We start from the raw sequence: 24,288 nt of genomic DNA on the forward strand, positions 1-24,288 counted from the left end.
TCTCGCCACTTGGTAATGGAACCTTAGTCAAGTTATAAGTGCTAGCACTAGATGGACACAAATCATTCTCACGCGGAGAATCAATTTCGTCATCTAAAAGATCAACTAGTTCTTGCATACCTACAACAAGAATTTGGTCCTCATGCAACCTAACAATACCAAGAGTATCACAAAGGGAGACTCAAGAACCTCTACCCTAGGCAAATCCCAACTACACCCACTTGGCTCCTACTAGCCACAACACAACATTCTAAGTCTATAGGAGTGTAGGAAATAGCGTTTTTACCTCGTAGCTCACATGAGCTATGGACGTCCTCTTGAAGTGTGTCTGGGCAGCCCACTTGCACCCTTTGACCTACCATACAATCTAACCTTTCATTTTCCATAGTTAGGTCTTGGTACATAGTGTTAAGGTAGGCTAAAATGACATTGGTGGCATTGTTGTCTATGGGTTGAGAGGTTGAACCACGGGTTCCCTTGCAATTGTTCCTAAAAAAAATAAAAGAAAAGAACAAGACGACAAAGCAAAACACAAGTTAGTTCGAAACAACCTCACCACACTCTCACACACTTGATCATCTCATACTTTGATTCACAAGTGTTGCAAGTCGGCTTATAGTTCGTGATGAGTCGAGGGGTGCGTCTACTCCTTGGTCAGAATGGATTCTTTGTTTGAAGACTCAAGGAAAGTAATGTCAGAACTTGAACCAAGAAGTACTACGATTTTAAAAACGACAAAAGTACAAAAGAAATGTAGACACAAACAATGGATTCAAAGGACTAATTGACAATCTAGTAGGAGTTTACTAGTTTGTTAATTAGTACTAGGATCAATTAAACGAAACGAAGGATCAACAAATAAAAAACTAAGAAATCTAAAATTTGATCTTAAATATGTTGCGTGAACAGTAAAACATGATAACGTGGCATCACGTAATGGTTGCGATTTTAGACAAGTTGTTATTTTCTAATTTGGAAGTCTTGGTCGATTTTCAATTTGGGGAATTGGGGAATTTATTTAAGGAGGGAAATTCAAACAAGTCCTAGAGACTTTTTCAACTTCAAGTTTCATGACTTGACTTTCTTGTACACCCTTAAAACATGGCCCCTTGTATCATGGAAAGTTATTGGATAGTGGTTGTTAAAGTCTTTGGTGGTTGAGAAGTCTTGCAAGACTAACAAATTCTTACACCTTTTCCTTCACCTTTTTGGATCAAATAAGAACTTTATTTTTAACAAGGTATGAAGGTTGTGAAGAACATCAAGAACTGTAACAACATTCACTAAGAACAACAACAACAATCTCAAGAACAACCAATAATTTCCACATGGCTCCTCCCAAATTCACAACAACAATATCTTTAACAGTTGGCCAAGACAAATACAACTTCAACAAAGATGTTTTTAGGCCACCAATTAACAACAATATCATGTGTTCAAGCTTACAACAACAACAATTTGAAGACTACATGGCCAAAATAGTCCACTACAACAATGTTCAACAAGAAGCGGCCAAGTCTTATATTCATAACAACGCCAACACTTCAAGCTCAAACTTAGATATAGACTCAATGTGTTAGTGAAGAACAAAACTAACACTTAGAGACAACAAATACAAGTAAAAATCTTGGCCAATAAGCAACAAGAACACAATTTTCGGCCAAGAATACAAGATGGATAGATTGCTCTTTTTACTGGTATTTTTAGTTTTCAACAATAATTTTTTTTTTTTGAATTTTTCAAGAAAGCTAGCCCAAGATTGATCTTGTGGGAACAAAATCAAGCCACTCTTTGATACCAAATGATACAAGACTAAGTGTGTACCAAGAGATTCGAGCCAACAAAAGAGCAACAAGGTGCTAGTGAATCAAAATAGGCCACTCACTGCTTCACTAGACTTTAGATTTAGTTTTGAGCAAGAAAAGAGATGAACACAAGAACAACAATGCTAGTGAATCGAAAGAACCCCACATGGCTTCACTAGACTTCAAAGACCAACAACAATACAATGTTAACAAAAGAGATGGATAGATAGTTTGACATACAATATTCAAGAATCTAAGAACCCTAACCACATGTAAGGACCCTAAGATTAATGAATGTTAACACCAAACTCTTACGTTGATAAAAGAGGGACTTTACCTCCCTAATCACCAACGTGTCAAGCCAATGATGCAATACAAGTGATATCCACACTTGGGCAGCCCTAGTTATGGATTGGAGGCTTTTCCAAGCCCTACAACTAAGGGGTGTTACACTCCTCACACTAGAGAGAGAGTTTGTCTTCCATCAATAAACAACTAAGTCCTAAAACTCTATCTTGTTCTATTTATATTATATTACAAAAGAAGATAAATGACTACACTACCCTTAATGAGAGGGTGGCCATAGAGTGCATTTTGGGCAAAGTGAAGTGACCAAAATGCCCTCAATAAAGATGGCCCAAAAACCGTGAGCTATTAAGTGTCCAAAACCGTGAATCCTCAAGTCTTCAATGCTCCAAACAATCTTCCACTCACGGCCTTGATAAATGATATGCTCAACGGTAGGCTCAAAATGGGTCTTCCTTGCATATTCTTGTTCCCTCGGGGTGACCAAGTCTTGAGCCTTTAAGTGATGGTCTCCAATCATGTCTTCAAAAATTAGGGTGGTCATTTGACTTGTATCAGTTATGCCCTAGTTTCAATTGGACTCTCTCTCACTCTAAGAGAAGTATTCTTCAATAATAATGATCAACTAAAGAAATAAACCCTACAATGTTCTATTTATACTACATTACAATAATAGACAAAATGACAAAAGGGGCCTTTAGTGACTAGTCTTCAAAAATGCTCAAAAGTGTCATGATCATGATCATACTTGTATCAGGACCCACATAGGTTCAAGTGGGTTCATATGAACCCACTTCGTTGAAAAATTACACTGTAGTTATACGTAGGTATAAGCTGTCTTTACAGATATGTTCAAGGTATATTTTAACTGTTTGAGACAGTTGGATTGTTAAGCCTAGTGGCAAAGGGATCATTTCTAAATTGTTACCTCACGGGTTCGAGCCCAACCAATGAGTTTTTTTTTTTTTCTTTTTGCAGCAGCTCTTTTCTTTACCATTTTTTTGTTTCTTTATGCAGCAGCTAGTTAATTCTCTGGAAATTTCAAGGCATGCAATTGAACTTGTAAATTTCAAAAGAAATTTCTCAGTAACAATTTGATATCCCCAATTTGAAATAAGTGCAATGGAGCTAGTATGGACAAGTTATCAATTATTTGTATTTCATTCCATGTACAACTAGCTAGCTACTACCTTTGAGAGGGACCAATTTTTGGAAGATCCAGCGTCTGAAATTTCCTGCTGAAGGATTATATATTTTAGCAGTCATGAGGGCTTAGAAAAATCTCTCTATATAAATAGTCCAATAGATTATCTGATGAATGAAGAACTTTTATCTTTTATCCAACCACTAATATTGAAAGCTAACCAAAACATAATGAAAGCTTGGCTTATTTCTTGAAAGATTTGGTAATCAATATTCGATGACCCTCTAATAGATTTCCCAACTGTAACGTACCAGCTGCAGGAGCACTTGAAGACATCTATAACTATGAAGGAAGTGAATCTCATAAGCCAGATTGCAATATTACATCGCGATGCATGCATCAATTTGCTTAAGTCTAACTGACGCGACTTCAACATCTCAAGATTAGCCGAGTACTTTCCTTCTCTATAATAATAAGTACTAGTAGCAGATTAGTTTAGCTCAATGTGACTCAAAGTCAACTTTTGAATTACTTAGCCAATCAATTGCACTCACATGTATAGTTATTCGATGTAAGATCGCTAACTGCGGAGGTAATGTTGCTTTTCCATGTGTTAGCATTTGTCAGCTATCTGATCTTTAATCATTTTTCGACTGAAATTCTAGCATGAAGACTTGCACAACTAAACAAGTTACTAGTCGCCAGCGTTCTTTTTAATGCCAAATGAGCAGCTTAATACAATTGCTAGCATTATGTTCTTAATCAGCTTCAATAATATATACAACTACTAGCATTCGATCATTTATTCTGATGTGCATTAGAACTCCAAACATTAACCAAAGAATTATTCTGAGGTTTCTTGTTTCTGATCAACTGTCAATCTGACTTGTTGGTGTATTTTCCATCAATAGTGAGGACCCAAAAGACCTGATCCTGTTTGTTTTGATTGTGTATAGTAGCTAGCACCACACTCTGCTCCTCCATACTCCTTATGCCTATTCCACCTTTGCTTGTGGATAACATAAGTTCCTCAAAGAGCATGTTTTGTAAAAACTATCGAGTAGCTTTCCTTGCAATCCGTCCTGTCTGTTGATGACCTTACTTACCATTGTGTCAAAATACTCAATTTTTTTCTACCAACATATACAGGGAATCCTAGATAGGTAAAAGAAAATTCCTTTCATCTATGAAACCTGTGCTGGTTCTCGATCATCCTATTGATTCTGGTGGCCACGGTTTTAGGAGCTGTTTGGAAGAAACTTTTCTCCCTGTTGACCTTTTTCCCTGAACTTTGTTCGTACTTCTTTATCTGTCTCATCACAAGCTTGATTGTACTTGCTCTACCACTCCTAAAGATAACTATGTCATCTGAACAGAGGGAATATGTTGTTAATACATTTGTTGTTGTTTCATACTGAATTTGCTACAAAGAAAAATTTAACACAAAAACTGTCACGACCCGAACCGAGGCCCTGGCCGTGACGAGCATTCCGAACCATGAAGGCCCAAAACACCCCTATCTGTCTGATAATCATGCACATAACTCATATGATAAAAGAAATGCAGAAGATAAACAATATTACGGAAACATGGTCAAGAATCATATGAAATCAATAACGGGGAATAATGCCCCAAAATCTCTATCAACATCTGAAAAACCGTCTGCAAAATCTCTACTACATGACTGAAACAATAACTATCTGAAAACTGGGACAAGGCCCCCAATAGACCCAAAACTACTAAATGATAAATGAAACTTCCAGACAATCAAGCCTTCCGGAATATAGAAGGCTCACCAAGTGACTCTGCAATTCTGCCTGAGAATCTACTGACTATCTGGACCCCTAGACTGTGCCTCCAAACCTGGGAGGGAAGTGGGTCAATACAAAAGTACTAGTACGCAGAGAAATCAAAACAAAAATATAATATTTTTGCAAAATATAGGTGAGAGCCATTATAAAGCTGTTTCATATCAAATCATTTGAAAACACATGGGCAAAATGTAATAATTTTTCAACAACAATGTAATGCAGCTAAGCTAGGTGGAATACCCTACATATAACATTTACACCAACAGTCAAACCCCGTTTGCCGCCGAGATTAGAGTATAAGTGAGGGGAAGACACACAAGATCACACAGCAGGGTGTCTCTACCCAATAAAGCATGGTAGTGCACAAGATCACAAATTAGGGCTCCTAACCATAGTCCCAATTTGGGAATGACATAAAGTCAGGTACGCAAGAGCAAAAAGCATGGTACCAAGTTCCCATGTCGGTAAACACGGTTTTCAGCGATGAGCCCTTACACTCAAACGCCTTCTTCGGGCATCCACCTATCTCATGAAAAATCAATGCATTCAACTCCATTTAATTCAATCACATATCTTATTCTGTAGGGTATCATCATACCCGACTTGCAAGCCATCAATATTATATCATTCTTTCATGCAACCATTATATTCATCGTATATCAACATAAACAACCCTCTCATGGCAAGTCAAAAATCATGCCCAAATCATAACAATATTCAAAACATTTCATGTCATTCTTGTCAATATGATTTCAAACAGTTCACATCATATGAAAATATAAAATAAAATCATATCAAGAGAGGGATTTCGTATAGTTCATGCTCTCAAGTTCACATCTTTTCAAAATACATGCATATACGTATATCATAAATCAAATCACTTCGGAAATAGGCCTAAAGACTAAATCAATATCATAAAACGTTTAAAACATAATCATATTCGTAATTTCAAAACCCCCATTTTGAAAACATGAATTTTAAGCCCATGAGATGTTTTTTTTGGATAACCCCACGTACTTCTATTTAAGAAATTGAGGGATGATCCTTGAAGCCTATGATGTGGGGATTTCAAATCTCCAATTATCTTCCAAAATCCACGGTTGAATCATGAGTTATTTGAGATTTTTGTTTGAAACCCTAAGGGGTGTTCTTGAAAGAAAATTTGAGATAAGAATTATATTTTGATGAATTGGGGGCTAAATCTGGTGTTATAGACGAAATTTGGGTGAGGTGAAATTACTAAAATGCCCCTAAGAAAACAAACAAAGTCGAAACTGTCCCTTAGTTGACAAGCTGACAGGCTGAAGTAAAATGGGTATAACTCCTTACTCAGATGTTGGATTTAGATGAAACTAGTTGCATTGGAAAGAAGACTCAAAGATATTTCATTTGATAGGTAGAAGCTCTCCCAGTTCATTATATTCAGAGAGTTATAATCGTTTGAATTTGACCCTAAAATACTGAAAACTGGGCAATAGGCTATGCGTTTTGCTACTATTTTGAAATCCAAACGCAGCTTTATGCGTTTCAAAAAATTTTGAAACTTATCCAAGATGTACTATGAGCTTGACCGATCGTAACGCAAATTGAAAATATAAAAACGGATGTCGGAAAGATTGAAAAGTTATATCCCGAAGATTGCCAGCTAAAATGACTCTAAGTCCTCATTACACTTAGAAAAATTTTCAAGTTTTTAAGTCTAAGAGCACTCTATTAAAGGTTAATCCATGCAAGACTTTTACAGGGTGTTACATTATCTCTCCCTTGGGATCATTCGTCCTCGAATGATGGGTAGGAAATTCTTAAAGCCTTAAAGGTATGGAATAACGCGAACACGACATGCCCTCTAATAAAGAATATACTGATCTGAAACATGACCATATGGCTGGAACTATTGATATTCTGAATTCTTATATCGGACATGCATATCTGATGCATGGAATACACAACTGAAGCTACTCATAAGCTGAGTTATCATAATGAACATGCATATCTGATGCATGGATTTTTTACTGAGTTGTTCTCATAAACGCAGAACTGAATACACTGATAAGCTGAACTTTTGCTGTTGGACATGCATTTCTAATGCATGCATATCTGATTGAACTAATGTATGAACGTATGACTGAATACGCAATGATAACTGGTGCGGAGCTTGTAATAAGAATCTATGCATACGACTGAATTGGGTATCTCCCCCTTGGGACCCTATGTCCCTCTATGAATGCTCAATTCACTAAGATGCTCAGAAAACTAAGGCGATGCACTAGGCACCTACAAATTTAATCATAACTGAACATCTGGAATATGAATCTAGTACATGACGCATGAATTGAGCTATACTCGCAAATACTAGTATACTCTATCTTGGAATAGTAACATATCTGAGATTTTGGGTAGCATGATTAAATAAAGAGATGAGAAAACAAGTCATGCGAATCTAACTGCTAAACTGATTTGCTAGCCACATAGACTGAACTATACTGGAAACTTATACTCAATCTGGAGTATCTCTTCAATACTCTCTCTAAAGAAGTTCTAGCAGCAATAGGGAGCCATGAATCTTGGGTATGGATTACACGAGACATCCAACTGAGAAAATCACAACATTTACACTACTCTGCAGTCTGGAATATAGACATATAACTCATAAATCAGGATAGAATTACCAGGCCTTAGTCAATGCGACTTCTTACTTTCAAGCTTAGCACACTACTCAAGTATCCCTTAACTTACTATTCTCCTTAATTACCATACTTATTGATTTAAGTTATAATCCTTATAAATCTTTCTACTAGTGTCTAAAGTAACTTAAATCCTTTCACAGTGATCAAGCCTAATTTTAAATCACAAAATACAATATGCCACACCACGATAGTAGTCTAAACCATATGATTCAGTCTTCTGTATCCTCTTTAGAGATCACACCCTAAGCATAACGTGCCTTACCACTTCAACGACCAGCTCTGAACTCTTACTATGGATTTACTAGAGCATATTGTGTCCCTCCACTTAAAAATCAACATGTCATTTAAGCCTATCTTTATAACCATTTATGACCTCCAAGGCAAACACCCATAAGGACATACTTCATATATTCTCTAAACCATTATCAATATAACTCCCACGCGCTACCCCAAGAACATACACATACAAATTCTCACTAACCATCACATATATCAAAGATTTGGCCCCAAACTTACTTAACACTTAAGGCCTTATCTAAAACAAGCATACTATGCTTTTTATCACCAGCAAAACACAACCATCCTCACATAAGAAAGAGTCACAAAAGGCTAAAACATAAGATTTTGAAGCATAGAAGGGTATTATATGAAACTTAACACTTAACTGAGGCATGAGGAATAGCAAATCAACATTCGAGATTTATCAAAGCACTCTGAATTTAGGGTATTCATGGCTATAATCTGAGTCTCGCCAATCATTTGGCGTAAAAAATGAGTTATGAAGACTGAGCATACTATAGGGCGCAAACATATATTTCATGAGCTGCATGACCTCAATTTGGAGTTTGTAACATATGGAATGTAATTCTAACTACTGAATGAACTGGAACTCTTCATTTTAGAACTGGAAGAGTACATGATTCTCTATCACAAGCATGATCATGAACTATAATTATCGAACTGACATGTAAGGAATGAGTATGTATTGGGATCACTGAAAAATACTGAGATAGGAATGGGTTGAGTCTCGCTCTCACTTTCTGACGTTCTATGTCATCATGACATCACTACTAGAATCTGAGAGCCTGACTTGGTTATTTGTTCTACCATCTCCCCCTTGGATTTAAGCCATCATCTTAAGTTTGGGAGATCCCTTATTAGACTTTAAACTTAACCGCACTCACTGCACTCTGGGGTCTGAAATATGACAATACGCAGAATTAATAGAACTTAACTCGAAAACCCACACATGAAAGTGGAAAGCCCACTGCTAATACTACCTTCTGAGATACACTCTATATTTTGATAGCCCTAATAGTCATAGTATAATGTTTGCACACTTATTTCTATCGGTTCAACCTTCAAAACTCAAACTTAGATTCTAACACTTAACATGGATATCACCAAGCCTTTGATGAACCATACCACTTCTGTCCTAGCATACTAATATTGCTACTCTAAACTTATATCTCTCTACCATGAGAATCGAGATCACATTAAAAGGCTCAACACTATCAATCAAGGCTCCTTAACTTGGCTATCTAGAACACCATATACCATCTAACTAGTCTTTTTCCAACTAGCAACTCAACGGTACCACTAGTCACACGCCACATGTAATAGTCTTATAGAAATTCCACAACTCCATATCACCTTGGGCATACTTACACACCATACCTACAACATTATACTTCATTACGAATCAACTCAAACTTAAGCCATTTCATACACCGTTCATGCCTATTAGATCACTTTCATATAATTAGCACATTAATCAAGAAATCATCACATTCACCTTCATGGACTTCAACTGTTCAAAACTTAATGTCTAGTGCTAAACATGATTTTACAACCCAACCTTACGCATGATTCTCACTTGGAAACCACGAAATAAACATCAAGAAACACTAGTACACTAGAACTTCATAACCACAATAATCAATCTTGACCTTACGGTCTTCCTTATCATAACACATTAGCACGTACTATTTCAACACATCAAGCCTACTAAATTCAAAACATACATCATTAATCTCATGCCACTATTTCTACCACCACATTCTGCACTTGAATTCAAGCCTATAGTTTAGAGTCAATCATCTACCAACGAGTGCAACATAATATGCTAGTCCATAAAATTGACACATTCTATTTAAACACCTCAAAATCCACTACATACCTTCTCACAAGTTGTACTAGTTTACAACTACCAACGAAAAGAAAGTCAAGGGGTAAAGTCACATAATAGCTATGACCAACCTTAATCTTATATTGTAACCCCATACAATCTTTTCTACTTATACGGATTTCTCACCTCATACTTACTCACTCAGTCATACATTTAGACTACCTTAAATTTCCACAACAACCATGAGTCTATAATTATAACTTACTGGCTAGTATAGCCATTTTTCATACTTCAAGCAACCGATAAATCACCCTGACTAACAACTCCTTCTCTACCTTCTACTAACTAACACACAAGGACGAATCACCTCATTACCAACTCCATCCCATGCAAACAGATTTAGCTACATATATGTTAAGCCAACACAAGAGCAACAAGTTGGAAAACAAGTTGCTAGTGAATCGAAATAGGCCTCACACGACTTCACTAGACTCTAATTTTGTATTTTTGAACCGAAAAATAAGATGAATAACAAGGAAACTATGCTAGTGAATCGAAAGAGCCCCACACGACTTCACTAGACTTACAAAAAAAATTATATTTTTTTTTAAAAACACCATGATAACAAGATTACATATTACAAGAGATAGAAAATTGACACATAATATTTAATGGTCTAAGAATACACATCTTACTCTGTATGATAAAAATCTGAGTAAGACACTTCCCCCATGGACTACCATACCATCCACACGTGCTACTAGCTACCACATTAGTTTATCACTATAAAGGGGTAAATCATCCTCAAACATCGGTTATTCAACTAAAATATTCATTTACATAAAAATCACCCTCACTCCGACTTCTAACTTTGTGACTTCACATCACTAACTTCTTGGTATAATTTCATTACCGATAGGTCATGACAACAACATTTTAACTTATGCTACTATTTAGGTGGAAATACAGTTCCAATATTCTGTTATACATCGTCCACATCTATATCAAGATTTTTGAGAGGGACAGATGCACTTAATACCTTAAGCTGGAAAGCACGATTCCATCAGGATCAATGTTTACATCAAAATCAACATATATTGAAGCACTAACAGACTCCTCTCGAGTCTTTGCATAATTTTTAAGATCTTATATGGCTCAATCGGAAAGGACTATATCATGTAGATTCTAAACTTTTCGCACTTGAATCACCCCAATAATGGGACATGTCTGAGAACATCAGAGTAAGGAAAGAATTTGGGATGACTGTTACTTCGTATGTACAATGCCATAGCACGAATTTGAGTATGAAAGGGAAACATTCTGACTCTATTGTACGAACTAGAACATGAAGAAAGAGACACATTCCTAAATGCCTAGTAGCCTCCTGCTTATAAGTGTGGCGCGCTACACACCCATAAATAAGACTCTACCCGACATGATTTCACAGACACCCTGGGACCATGAACTGTTCTTTGATATCAAGGTTGTCACGACCCGAACTGAGGCCCTGGCCGCGATGAGCATTCCGAACCATGAAGGTCCGAAACACCCCTATCTGTCTGATAATCATGCACATAACTCATATGATAAAAGAAATGCGGAAGATAAATAATATTACGAAAATATGGTCAAGAATCATATGAAATCAATAACGGGGAATAATACCCTAAAATCACTATCAACATCTGAAAAACCGTCTGCAAAATCTCTACTACATGACTGAAACAATAACTATCTGAAAACTGGGACAAGGCCCCCAATAGACCCAAAACTACTAAATGATAAATGAAACTTCCAGACAATCAAGCCTTCCGGAATATAGAAGGCTCACCAAGTGACTCTGCAATTCTGCCTGAGAATCTACTGACTATCTGGACCCCTAGACTGTGCCTCCAAACCTGGGAGGGAAGTGGGTCAATACAAAAGTACTGGTACGCAGAGAAATCAAAACAAAAATATAATATTTTTGCAAAATATAGGTGAGAGCCATTATAAAGCTGTTTCATATCAAATCATTTGAAAACACATGGGCAAAATATAATAATTTTTCAACAACAATGTAATGCAGCTGAGTTAGGTGGAATACCCTACATATAACATTTACACCAACTGTCAAACCTCGTTTGCCGCCGAGATTAGAGTATAAGTGAGGGGAAGACACACAAGATCACACAGCAGGGTGTCTCGACCCAATAAAGCATGGTAGTGCACAAGATCACAAATCAGGGCTCCTAACTATAGTCCCAATTTGGGAATGACATAAAGTCAGGTACGCAAGATCAAAAAGCATGGTACCAAGTTCCCATGTCCGCAAACACGATTTTCAGCGATGAGCCCTTACACTCAAACGCCTTCTTCGGGAATTCACCTATCTCATGAAAAATCAATGCATGCAACTCTATTTAATTCAATCACATATCTTATTCTGTAGGGTATCATCATACCCGACTTGCAAGCCATCAATATTATATCATTCTTTCATGCAACCATTATATTCATCGTATATCAACATAAACAACCCTCTCATGAAAAGTCAAAAATCATGCCCAAATCATAACAATGTTCAAAATATTTCATGTCATTCTTGTCAATATGATTTCAAACAATTCACATCATATGAAAATATAAAACAAAATCATATCAAGAGAGGGATTTCGTATAATTCATGCTCACAAGTTCACATCTTTTCAAAATACATGCATATACGCATATCATATATCAAATCACTTCGGAAATAGGCGTAAAGACCAAATCAATATCATAAAACATTTAAAACATAATCATATTCGTAATTTCAAAACCCCCATTTTGAAAACATGAATTTTAAGCCCATGAGATGTTTTTTTTGGATAACCCCACGTACTTCTATTTAAGAAATTGAGGGATGATCCTTGAAGCCTATGATGTGGGGATTTCAAATCTCCAATTATCTTCCAAAATCCACGGTTGAATCATGAGTTATTTGAGATTTTTGTTTGAAACCCTAAGGGGTGTTCTTGAAAGAAAATTTGAGATAAGAATTATATTTTGATGAATTGGGGGCTAAATCTGGTGTTATAGACGAAATTTGGGTGAGGTGAAATTACTAAAGTGCCCCTAAGAAAACAAACAAATTCGAAACTGTCCCTTAGTTGACAAGCTGACAGGCTGAAGTAAAACGGGTATAAATCCTTACTCAGATGTTGGATTTGGATGAAACCAATTGCATTGGAAATAAGACTCAAAGAGCTTTCATTTGATAGGTAGAAGATCTCCTTGTTCATTATATTCAGAGAGCTATGATCATTTGAATTTGACCCTGAAATGCTGAAAATTGGGCAATAGGCTATGCGTTTTGCTACTGTTTTGAAATCCAAACGCAGCCTTATGCGTTCCAAAAAATTTCGAAACTTATCCGAGATGTACTATGAGCTTTCCCGATCGTAACGCAAATTGAAAATCTAAAAACGGATGTCGGGAAGGTTGAAAATTTGTATCCCGAAGATTGCCAGCTAAAATGACTCTAAGTCCTCACTACACTTACAAAAATTTTCAAGTTTTTAAGTCTAAGAGCACTCTATTAAAGGCTAATTCATGCACGACTTTTACGGGGTGTTACAGAAACCAAACACCTAGCTATTAATGCAAAATTCAACACTGGGATGTTTATTTTGTAGTAAATAATACAGTAACTACACGGCATTAATTAACTTATAGTAACAAATATACGCATTCTAGAGAAAAGCAAATCTTTATTTTTTCCTGTTCCTCCTTTCTCTTTCTCATGTTATAATAGGATCAATTAGCACCATAGAGATGATATCTTTCAATTTATTTTTGGGAAACGAATAAGCATCTTCATCTTTATATATGAACTCTGCCACCCTTGTAAGATTGATCACAGCCATAAGCAAAGCCCTTGGAATAACAACTGTGGGTTTGAGGTATTCTTGATTTATATCCTTCCAACAATTCTCTATTACTTTCCTCATTTCCATCTGTGCTTCTTCCTTTGTAACACCAAATTCATTCATGTAACATTCAATACCAGAAGCTGTGTCTCCTCTTTCATGTTCTGTCTGCATTGATCCCATAATATATAGACAAACAAAGTAAGAGGCGAAATTACTTCATATTAAATAAGTATTATGAGATCATACATCCTAACCAGAGGCGGAGCTATGAGTTGGAAGGAGGTCCATCACTAGTAAAATACATTGTATATACATTTATATATATCATATATACCTCATGTGTTACAAGATCATTGAGTAATCTGGCAATGATACCAGAAGCAACAAGTATTAGAGGTTCAGTTGCGATCCAATCAAACGCATCCTTAGTTGCTACCTCTCCCATGACTAGCCAAGAAGTAGTTGCAATCAAATGGTATGTGCTAGATGGAGCTCCATTCTTCACATACTGCTCCACTGTTGGGATATTCTTTCCATGATACCATTTTGCCTCTTGGAAGTAAGCCCTCAATAGCTTTTTCATCTGAAAAAAAGACCAAATAATTGACAAAGTTAACGTTGTCAGTAAATTTTCCTACAAGTTTTAACCTGATTGATCAGTTATAGCATTTGACTGAGATAAGCTTCAATGAAGTGATAATCTATCGATGGTTCACATTGCCGATCTTAACTTATTAAGTTTCAATTAAGACGTGTTGTTAATCAATTTAAGTAACTTTTGGCTACTTTATTACCTCAGTTACGAAATAGTTGACCAGAAATGACTTGTTTTCATTTGCCAATTCCTCCTCTATTTCGTTGTGAACATTTAGAAGAGCACGGTAAATAATCTTCATATATGGTGGTAGTTGTTCTGAAGCCTCAATATTCCACGTACATATATGACAAACATCAGATTATATTGAACATTGATTTAAGAAAAAAGATTAGAACTTTTTTCCGGCCTAATTTTTTTAAATTATGAAATATAAAATGTTGTAAGCTATCAATATGACCCCCACACCAGAAAAAAAGAAATTACCTTTCGATAGCGTTTGTAAGGAGAGTAAGTTCATCTAGTGTACCATAGATATCATAGGTGTCGTCGGTAATAGAGGCAAAGTATAAAACTTTAGTCAATATTTTCCTGGCAATGCTATACTGGGGCTCAAAGTAGACACCTAAACTCAAGAAGTATAACTCTACCACTCTGTCTCTTGCATAAGGTAATGCCTTCACCATTTCCAATTCTTTCCACCACCTAAAATATGGAAAATTAGAACAACATTTTTGGGGTGCTTTAGTAGATGCACTTTGGTCAATATTTTGTTGAAACCGGAAAAAAGAATTATTAAATTTGAAGTTGAAACAGATTCTATTAAAATTGTGTTTTCAAATTAATTTTACCTGGGAAAAGAAAATTGGAAAAGAAATTTGAAAATCATTAGTACTATTTTACTTGTCAAACTGAACTTAGGTGTTTAAGATTAGAATTTAAGTTTTATACAATGTCAGTGTACCTTGTGATAGTATAGAATATTTGGTACACAATGTACAAAACTTAAACTCTTAAAATTAAGCATTTGTATAGGTGAATGTCTAGTTAACTGCCAATCAATTACGTACCTTGTGATATCACAGAGTTCCTTTTTATGCAACCTTTGTAAGAGGTTGAAGTCTAATTTGGCAAATTTTAATAAAACGTCATTGTGTGATTCATCTTCTTCGTAAATTGATATGTATTTCCTCGTTTCTACCCTCACTACACCATCTTTGATTGGAAACTTTAGTGCGTTGCTGACTTGTTTTCCAAGGAATGAGTTGCTCAATTTAGGCAAAGTTAGTTTCAATTGACTGTAGGTGAAATTCAGTGCTTTATCTAGAATTTCTTCGCCATGTATTCTGAATTGTGATGCCTCATACAAACTCAACATTCCTTTCGCGTCGTTAACCAATGCTTCCTTGTAATTTCCTTGGCCATTAGTGAACTTTCTAAAAGCATCTGCTAATAACAAGGAAAATAGATTATTAACAGTTTCTCGATGATAACTGAATGCAGGATTCTGCATAAATAATGTTCTTCTTGTCTTTTGTAAGAATTTAATTAGTAACTGTGGTGGTTTTAAAGGTTTACATACTTTTTGAATATTTTTTGCACAGATATAATTACTGTTTGATAAGGTTTCTTATGAGCCACTTTAGTTTATATAAGTCCAAATCCGTTCAACTTTTAGATGGACTTGATTAGAAGGATCAAAATGAGTTAAAATAGCTAGAACGTTCACAGGAATGTCCTTATTTTGGAATAATCTTTACTTTTTGCCCCTTAAAATAAAATGACTGAATAATTCACACTTAAATGAATTTAACGGATCTTATTTTCTTCTGTTATTAAAGAGTGTCTTCGCCACCGATGAATTGGAAGAACACTTACCAGGTGAGACATAATAACCTTGTTGCCTAAGTAATCGAAAGCTTAGAGCAACAGCATGAAGGTTGTCACTAAACCATTCTTCTCCATAACTGGTATAGAAGTAACTCAACGATTCCTCGATTTCACGTTCAAAATGGTAAGCTATTCCAAGGCATTGGATTGAGTTGATGAGCTCAAGCTTCTGTAAAGATTTTGGAGGAGTCATCACTAGCATTTTTTGCACTTCTTCTTTTAGGTCTTCATGTTGCTTCTCTTCCCGCTTATAATTGGCACCCTGCAGTAGTAAATTTCAAAAAATCTATATGTGTGCGCGCACGCACATGTTTATATGGTCAAAAATATACCTAAAGTATTACGATTTTTTTAGTTTCTGGCCTGAACGATCAGGTGTGTGAGTTTTCAACCTGAACTATCATCAACTATTTAACAAAACACATAAAACTTGTTTTCTAGTCCCTTACATTATTTTCTTTTTTAGTTTTATGGTCTTTGGACAAGAGATCTTCACTTGTTACAAGTTAGAGATTTTCACTTTTACACTAAGATATCAAGCTGAAAAGGTCATTTCTTCTATTCATTTTGTAAGAGGGCAAGAGATCTCATTTCCTTTCTCAAGCACTATTAATTGGTTGAGTTACATATGTACATGAACTTTCACGCAGAAAAGTGAAGAATTAATAGTTGAGATGCATTTTTGATCAATTATTAGTGATAGTTCATATATAAAAATAAAAACGAGATACTTAGGTGTGTATTATTCACCCTTCACTCCATAAAGAAATAAACTATATGAGCTTCTTGTTGTATGCAAAAATATTTACCGAGAGTATTTCAGCATAGGCAAGAAAATGGTGTCCCCAAACAGAAGGATGATTATTGGCAGAGCGACGTGTAATAACCTTATAATCAGTCACAACACTTTGTGTGCACAACTCCATTTTTTAGCTTAATTAATCTCCTGCTGAATTAAGGAGTTAAAAAAATTATTTGAATATTTTCCGTAATACTTGTGAGATATAATATGATCTCGATAAATTAAAAATGGGACAAACCTTAAATTGACCTTGCAAATTGATGTTTTCTTCAGTACACTGAAGCATGCATGGCTCAATTCCCCCTATAATTATAATGCTAGCATTAGAACTGTTGATGATTTAGAGGTTTGTGGATGATATACCTTCGATATATCATGCCATTATCCCACATAAACCGCAGGTTATGACACGTTGCCAACTTGTTTAGTTATAGCCATATATTATTAAACCAATAATTATTTGTTTTCATCAAAATCCATTGTTAGCCGCCTCTTTGTCCAGAATATTAAATCCTTGCGGGAAAAATTACGGGCAGAGGCAGAGGCAGAGGAATATCACTATAAAAGGAGAGGAGTACAATGTGGAGTAGACGTAATTTCTGAATAAACAAAACCAACCCACTAATTGCACTTATATAGTATGTGCGTACAAATAAGTCCTAGGCCCAAAATCATAAAGGTCCATACCGCGAGGCGAAGCCCCCGCACCCCCATCGGGATCAGTGGTGGCTTCGGGATTGGGCCTATCGGTCCGATCCCTATGCTCACCATAGGCCCCATTGAAAATTACAAACATGGATCGCACCGTGAAATTTTCAGGGCCGGACCAATAAATTCGAGTCACAACTCCAACGTATAGTATTTGATAACAAGGAAAAAAACAATTTACAAAAGTTTGATGGAAGAGGCTAAGTTATATATTTCATGAATCACATCATTATGTTATTTAAAGCATGGATAAAACCAGGTTGTGTCCATTGCAAATAAAACATGAAATGACCTTTGGCCTAAATTACTACTAGACAAGATGAAATGAATATGGTTTGTCATGTGGCCCAACGTGAATCACAAACAATGGCGTTAGAAGATGGTAACTACTCATTTTCTGCTCATGTTAATTACGTTCCATTGAATTGTCTTTGGCTGCTTTAATTTGTTTATTTTCCATTTCTTAGGTAATAGTTTCTCTCTATACCCTCAACTATATGATAGAAAAAATCAAAGAGACTGCTGATTAACCTGTCGAGCAGATTGTGGAAAAAGCTAAAGATGATTTTCTTGGAAAAGTATAGATTTATCTAGAATGTCTGAGTATAGATATTTAGATAATTATCTTGTAGAAATAATCTAGATATTCTAGAGCATTATATTGTAGTGGATAAAGTTGCTAGATTATTCTTGTAAATGTATCTAGAAGAATTTTTAGAACTATCCATAAATTAGTATAAATAGGGATGGGTGTTGTACATTTGTAACCATCCAAAAAAACAAAATCCAATACAAAGCATATCCAAGTAATCTTCTTCCAAATCGAAGTTCTTCTTTCAATATCTTCCTTCATCTTTCTAGCTTCCTCTTCGTAGTTGAATCTTTCGATCTTAGTTAACGATCTTGGGCTAGTAGAAGGTCTCTTCAACTACACCTTTTTTTTACTATTCTCTACTTGGTATCAGAGTCATAGCCACACGTTGACTTCTTAATGTTATTTCAAGATCGGGTTAGTGATAAATTCAACTTGTTTCTCTCTATGGGTTTTAGCGGTCATGGTAATGAACTAGGCATGGAGTTGTTAAATCAGTCCAATTACAAGGTATGGAAGCCATATATAGAATCATACCTTGTGGGTGGGGACTTGTGGTTGTCAACGGAAGTAACACAAGTCCTCCTATCGACGAATCGGAAAATGATGGTGCATATAAGAAGTGGAAGTAGACTAATGGGAAGGCGGAGTTCATCTTGAAGAAATTCATCGTCTCCAGTTTATTTGATCATATTATAAGCTGCAAATCAGCCCACGAAATATGGAGGACCCTCGATTAGTTATTCAATAAGAAGAATGAACCTCGGCTGTAGATATTGGAGAATGAATTGGCTAACGCCAACCAAGGTAATCTTTCTATTGCTGAGTATTTCTTAAGATTTAAGAATTTATGTTCTGAGACCTCCTTATTAAATCCGAATAAGGCTATCTCTGAAGCACGAATAAGAAGAAATATTATTCGTGGTTTGAAGCTAGAATATATTTCCGTTGTAACATCGATTCAAGGATGGGCTCAACAACCATCCTTGGAGGAGTTTAAAATTTATTGTCGTCACAGGAGTTACTAGCCAAACAAATAGCTGGGGTATAAATCAAAGAAGGAGAAGAAAATGCTCTTGTAGCTGGCAAGAGGAACTTTAAAGAAAAAACAGCAAGCGATATGTCACACTCTCGATCTACAGGTAGTTCAAGCTCATCAAGAAAGGAGGGAGAGCCTACAAATAACTATAAGGCTCTCAAATACTATCGGTGTGACAAAATAGCACACATCAAAAGATATTGTCGAGCCAAAGAGAGTAATATGGCTCAAATCAAGAAGAAGAAGAAGAAGACTGGGAAAGTGCTTCATGACTGAGGGTTGAGCAATTGACGCCATGAATTCCATCAATTTTGAAAGAGACTGAATCTTGGATTCAGGATGTGGGCATCATGTCATGGGAGATAAATATAAATTCTCCAACTTTTGGGATTACAATGGTTGTGATGTCATCGTAATAGCAGATAATACAGTTTATCACGTGGAGAAGGAAGGCACAATCGTCATCAACGAGAAGCAAGAAAACTCAATCACTCTTAACAGTGTGTTTCATGTTTCAGGGATGACGAAAAATCTATTTTCAGTTGCAAATGCCGTAGATACGGGAAGTTATCTCCTATTTGGCCCATATTACGTAAAGTTACTTTGAAATATCAAAGAACTCAATGTATATATCATTCATACCGGTAAGAGAGTTAATGATTTATATATCTTATCTGCCTCTTATTCATATATTGAAAAGATGAGTAGTAATGATACTGCATATCTATGGCATGCTAGACTTGGGCATATTAACATAGACAAATTACAAGTCATGGTTAAATTGAATCTAGTAAAAGGATTACCTAACTTAAGCAATTTTGGTAGAGGGGAGATTTGTGAATGATGTCAATATGGAAAGGCACATTCTTCCATTTGACAGATCCTTGTCAAAAAGCAAAGCTCCTCTAGAACTAATTCATAGTGACTTGATGGGGACAACACCAACTCCTTCCTTCTTTGGCTACTCTTATATGCTAATTTTTGTTGATGATTTTACTAGATTCACATGGGTTTATTTTGTGAAACATAAGTCAGAAGTATTCAACAAGTTTTAAGAGTTCAAGGAAATTATTGAAGGCGAGCTTGGTTCAAGGATAAGGCTGTTGGGAACAGATAACGGTGGTGAGTTTACTTCTGAAAATTTTCTATCTTTTTGCCATCAACATGACATTAAAAGAGAACTTACTTGTGCCGACACATCACAACAAAATGGAGTGGCTGAAAGAAAAATTCGAAACTTGACAAAGACATGTAAGAGCTGGATTCATGTCAAAAAATTACCTAGAAACCTATGGACTGAAGGTATGGAATGTGCAGCGTATGTGATCAACAGGATGCCACTTTCTCCAAACAACATGAAGTCACCTTATGAATTGATGTTTGGAGAAAAGCCTGGCATTAAACACCTTAGAGTTTTTGGCTCTATCTGTTATGTTTATATTTCAGATTCTCAGAGAAGCAAATTGGATCCTAAGGCAAAAAAATACATATTTGTTGGATATGATGAAAGAAAAAAAATTGGACGTGTATGGACCCGAAAACCTATCGTTTTATTATTTTTCGAGATGTTGTATTTGATGAAATTTCCTTGTATTATGTAGTTGCAGTGGAAGGAGAGGTTTCTAAATCATTCAACCCTGGAGTTTCAAACTTACCCATCACAAATGTTTCTCCAGAGAATTAAATTGTGGAGGAGCTAAGCGAAAGGGGGAGTCCGGAGACTCAACAACGTGAAACTCAACAAGAAGATGATTTACTTAGTTCACAAAGACCAAGTAGAACTATTGTTAAGCCAGCCTGCTTCAGAGATGAAAACTTTGTTAGTACGTATTCTTTTTTATTTTGCAGTGCCAATTGATGATGAAGAGCCTTCATCCTTTAAAGAAGCTAAAGGAGTCAAAGAATGGGAGCAAGCTATGTGTTAGGGTTTTTGTCCTAATTTTCTTACTATATTTAAGTTTTTTTTTCTTAGAAGGAAAATACAAGTTACCATAATTACTTTTACTTTTCCTGAAAGGAAAATATAATTCTTTTCCATATTTGGCTAACCTCTTTCTGGAGGAAAGTTTTTGAATATCTATAAACAGAAGACCCCCTTTCTCATAGCATAACAAAATAGCATCCAAAATGTAGTCATTAAAGAGTCTTTGTTTAGGGGGAGATTTTCTCTCTCATTAGTTTTTATGTTTTTAATATTAGGTTTTATATGTAGGCCAATTGGCCAAATAATATAATAATATTAAGCTTTTAGTATTATTTTATGTGTCTTCTGAATTTTTGCATAATAGTTTGCAACTAATAGCTTCTGCATGATGCTCTCTCAATCTCAAACCCAACAAGTAGTATCAGAGCCCACGGTTCAATAAATCGATGGTCCAATTATTGAACAAAGTTGCAATAGTCCAAAAGCTACATGTGGAGATAATTGTTAATCATATTTTCAATAATCCTATTGTCACATATTTGAAAATAAAGCTCACTTTTAACCCTGCAAAAGGGCTCCAATATTTTTAACCCGAAAAGGGCTAATATATTTTTTAACACCAAAAGCTCTATTTTTAAACATGCCAAACCACAGTGATATATGAAGAATATATATATGAAGAACGAAGATCATGCACAAGAAGAAGGAGGATCAAGAATATTTTGAAGAAAATCAAGCCAAAAAGGGAAGATTTGTTAGGGTTTTTGCCCTGATTTTCTTACTATATTTAAGTTTTATTTTTTCTTAGAAGGAAAATAAAAGTTACCATAATTACTTTTACTTTTCTTGAAAGGAAAATATAATTCTTTTCCATATTTGGCTAACTTCTTTCTTTGAGGAAAGGCTTTGAATAGCTATAAATAGAAGACCCTCCTTCTCATACCATAACAAAATAGCATCCACAATATAGTCATTAAAGAGTCTTTGTTTAGAGGGAGATTTTCTCTCTTATTAATTTTTATGTTTTTAATATTAGGTTTTATATATAGGCCAATTGGCCAAATAATATAATAATATTAAGCTTTTAGTATTGTTTTATGTGTCTTCTGAATTGTCACTATAATAGTTTGCAACTAATAGCTTCTGCATGACGCCCTCTCGATTTCGAACCCAACACTATGGATGATGAGATGGAGGCTCTAGTGAAAAATCTAACTTGAAACCTTGTTTCAAATCCAAAAGATGTACAACCCGTGTCTTGCAAATGGGTGTACGAAATTAAAAGAAAAGCAGATGGTAGCATAGATACATATAAAGCAAGGTTCGTTACTCGAGGCTTTTCTCAAAAGTATGGTGAAGACTACGAAGAAACCTTTAGTCCGGTGGCTAAGATGATCTCAGTTCGAGTTGTACTAGCCATGGAAGCTTCATATGGTTGGAAATTGTGGCAACTTGACATACAAACTGTCTTCTTATACGGAGAAATTGACAAAGATATCTATATACAGGAAACTCTCGGGTACATCTCTAACTTACATCCTAATTATGTCTGTAATCTTAAAAAGACACTTTACAGACTCAAGCAGGCTCCACGAGCATGGTATAAAAAAATTGCTCAATATTTAAATTTTTGTGGCTATGCTGCATCACATTCAGATCCTAGCCTGTTTGTTAAGAAACAAGGAGAGTTGCATGTAGTTTTTCTCTTATACGTGGATGACTAATAATAATAGGAAACAATGATGATGAAGTTGCAAGATTTCAAGAAAAGCTGGACATAAGATTTGAAATCAAGAAACTAGGTGAACTACATCATTTTCTTGGATTAGAGGTGGCGAACACTAGTAAAGGAATTTTTGTTAAACAAGAAGGGTATGCCAAGAAGCTTATTGACAGGTTTGGAATGAAACAAAGAAAGAAATGTTCTACTCCTCTAGAGACGAGTACGAGGTTAAGGCGTGAAGAAGGCTCACTTCTTGTGGATCTCAAACCCTTTCGAGCTCTAGTCGGAAGTTTTTTGTATTTGACTATTACAAGACCGGATATTACTTTTTTCTGCTGGATATGTTAGTAGATTTATGAAATCATCAAGAAAGCCACACTTAGAAGCTGCAAAGAAGGTTCTGAAATATATCAACTCAATATTAGATATGGGTCTATTCTTTTAAAAGAAGAATGATTTGATATTAGTGGGTTATACTGACACTGATTTTGGTGGCGATATGGATGACAGAAGATCTACATCGGGCTATATTTTCTCTGTGGTGGAATGGGTATTTCTTGATGCAGTAAAAAGCAAGACTCTGTTTCTTTATCAACTACGAAGGCAGAATATAAAGCAGCAGCTCTTATTGCTCAAGAATGTGTATGGCTCCAAAGACTTGTTGAAGATTTGCAACTACCTATATCAAAGCCAACTGCAGTTTTGGAGACAATCAAAGTGTCATCAAGCTCGCAAACAATCCAGTATGTCATGCAAGAACGAAGCAAATTGAGGTAGAACATCACTTTACTCGAGAAAAAGTTCTTGATGGAACTATAAATACTTTGGTAGTCCGAAGTCAGGAGAATATTGTTGATATCTTCACCAAGTCACTTCCTAAAGTTTCGTTTGAGTTCTTCCATGACAAACTTGGGTTAATTTTCAAAAAATCACTTTAAGGGGGGAGAGGGGAGTGGAAAAAGCTAAAGATAATTTTTTTGGAAAAGTATAGATTTATCTAGAATGTCATAGTATAGATATTTAGATAATTATCTTGTACAAATAATCTAGATATTCTAGATCATTGTAGTGGATAAAGTTGCTAGATTATTCTTGTAGATGTATCTAGAAGAATTTCTAGAACTATCCATAGACTAGTATAAATAGGGATGAGTCTTGTACATTTGTAACCATCCAAAAAACAAAATCCAATACAAAGCGTATCCAAGTAGTCTTCTTCCAAATCGAAGTTATTCTTTCAA

General features: G+C 35.5%; 1 protein-coding gene across 1 annotated transcript; it reads right to left on the minus strand.

Annotated features, from left to right (window-relative positions):
- Nucleotides 1-13,499: 13,499 nt before the first annotated feature.
- LOC107861170 (terpene synthase 17) lies at nt 13,500-17,442 on the minus strand. Its single transcript, XM_047406833.1, has 8 exons — nt 17,300-17,442; nt 17,069-17,208; nt 16,248-16,521; nt 15,440-15,815; nt 14,856-15,074; nt 14,569-14,707; nt 14,109-14,357; nt 13,500-13,939 (listed from the first exon to the last, which is right to left on the minus strand). The coding sequence occupies exons 2-8, from the start codon at nt 17,183-17,185 to the stop codon at nt 13,643-13,645; spliced, it is 1,671 nt and encodes a 556-aa protein (XP_047262789.1). The 5' UTR covers nt 17,186-17,208; nt 17,300-17,442; the 3' UTR covers nt 13,500-13,642.
- Nucleotides 17,443-24,288: the final 6,846 nt, after the last annotated feature.

Source organism: Capsicum annuum, chromosome 2 (assembly GCF_002878395.1).
Source record: "Capsicum annuum cultivar UCD-10X-F1 chromosome 2, UCD10Xv1.1, whole genome shotgun sequence".
In the NCBI taxonomy this organism is placed as follows: domain Eukaryota; kingdom Viridiplantae; phylum Streptophyta; class Magnoliopsida; order Solanales; family Solanaceae; genus Capsicum; species Capsicum annuum.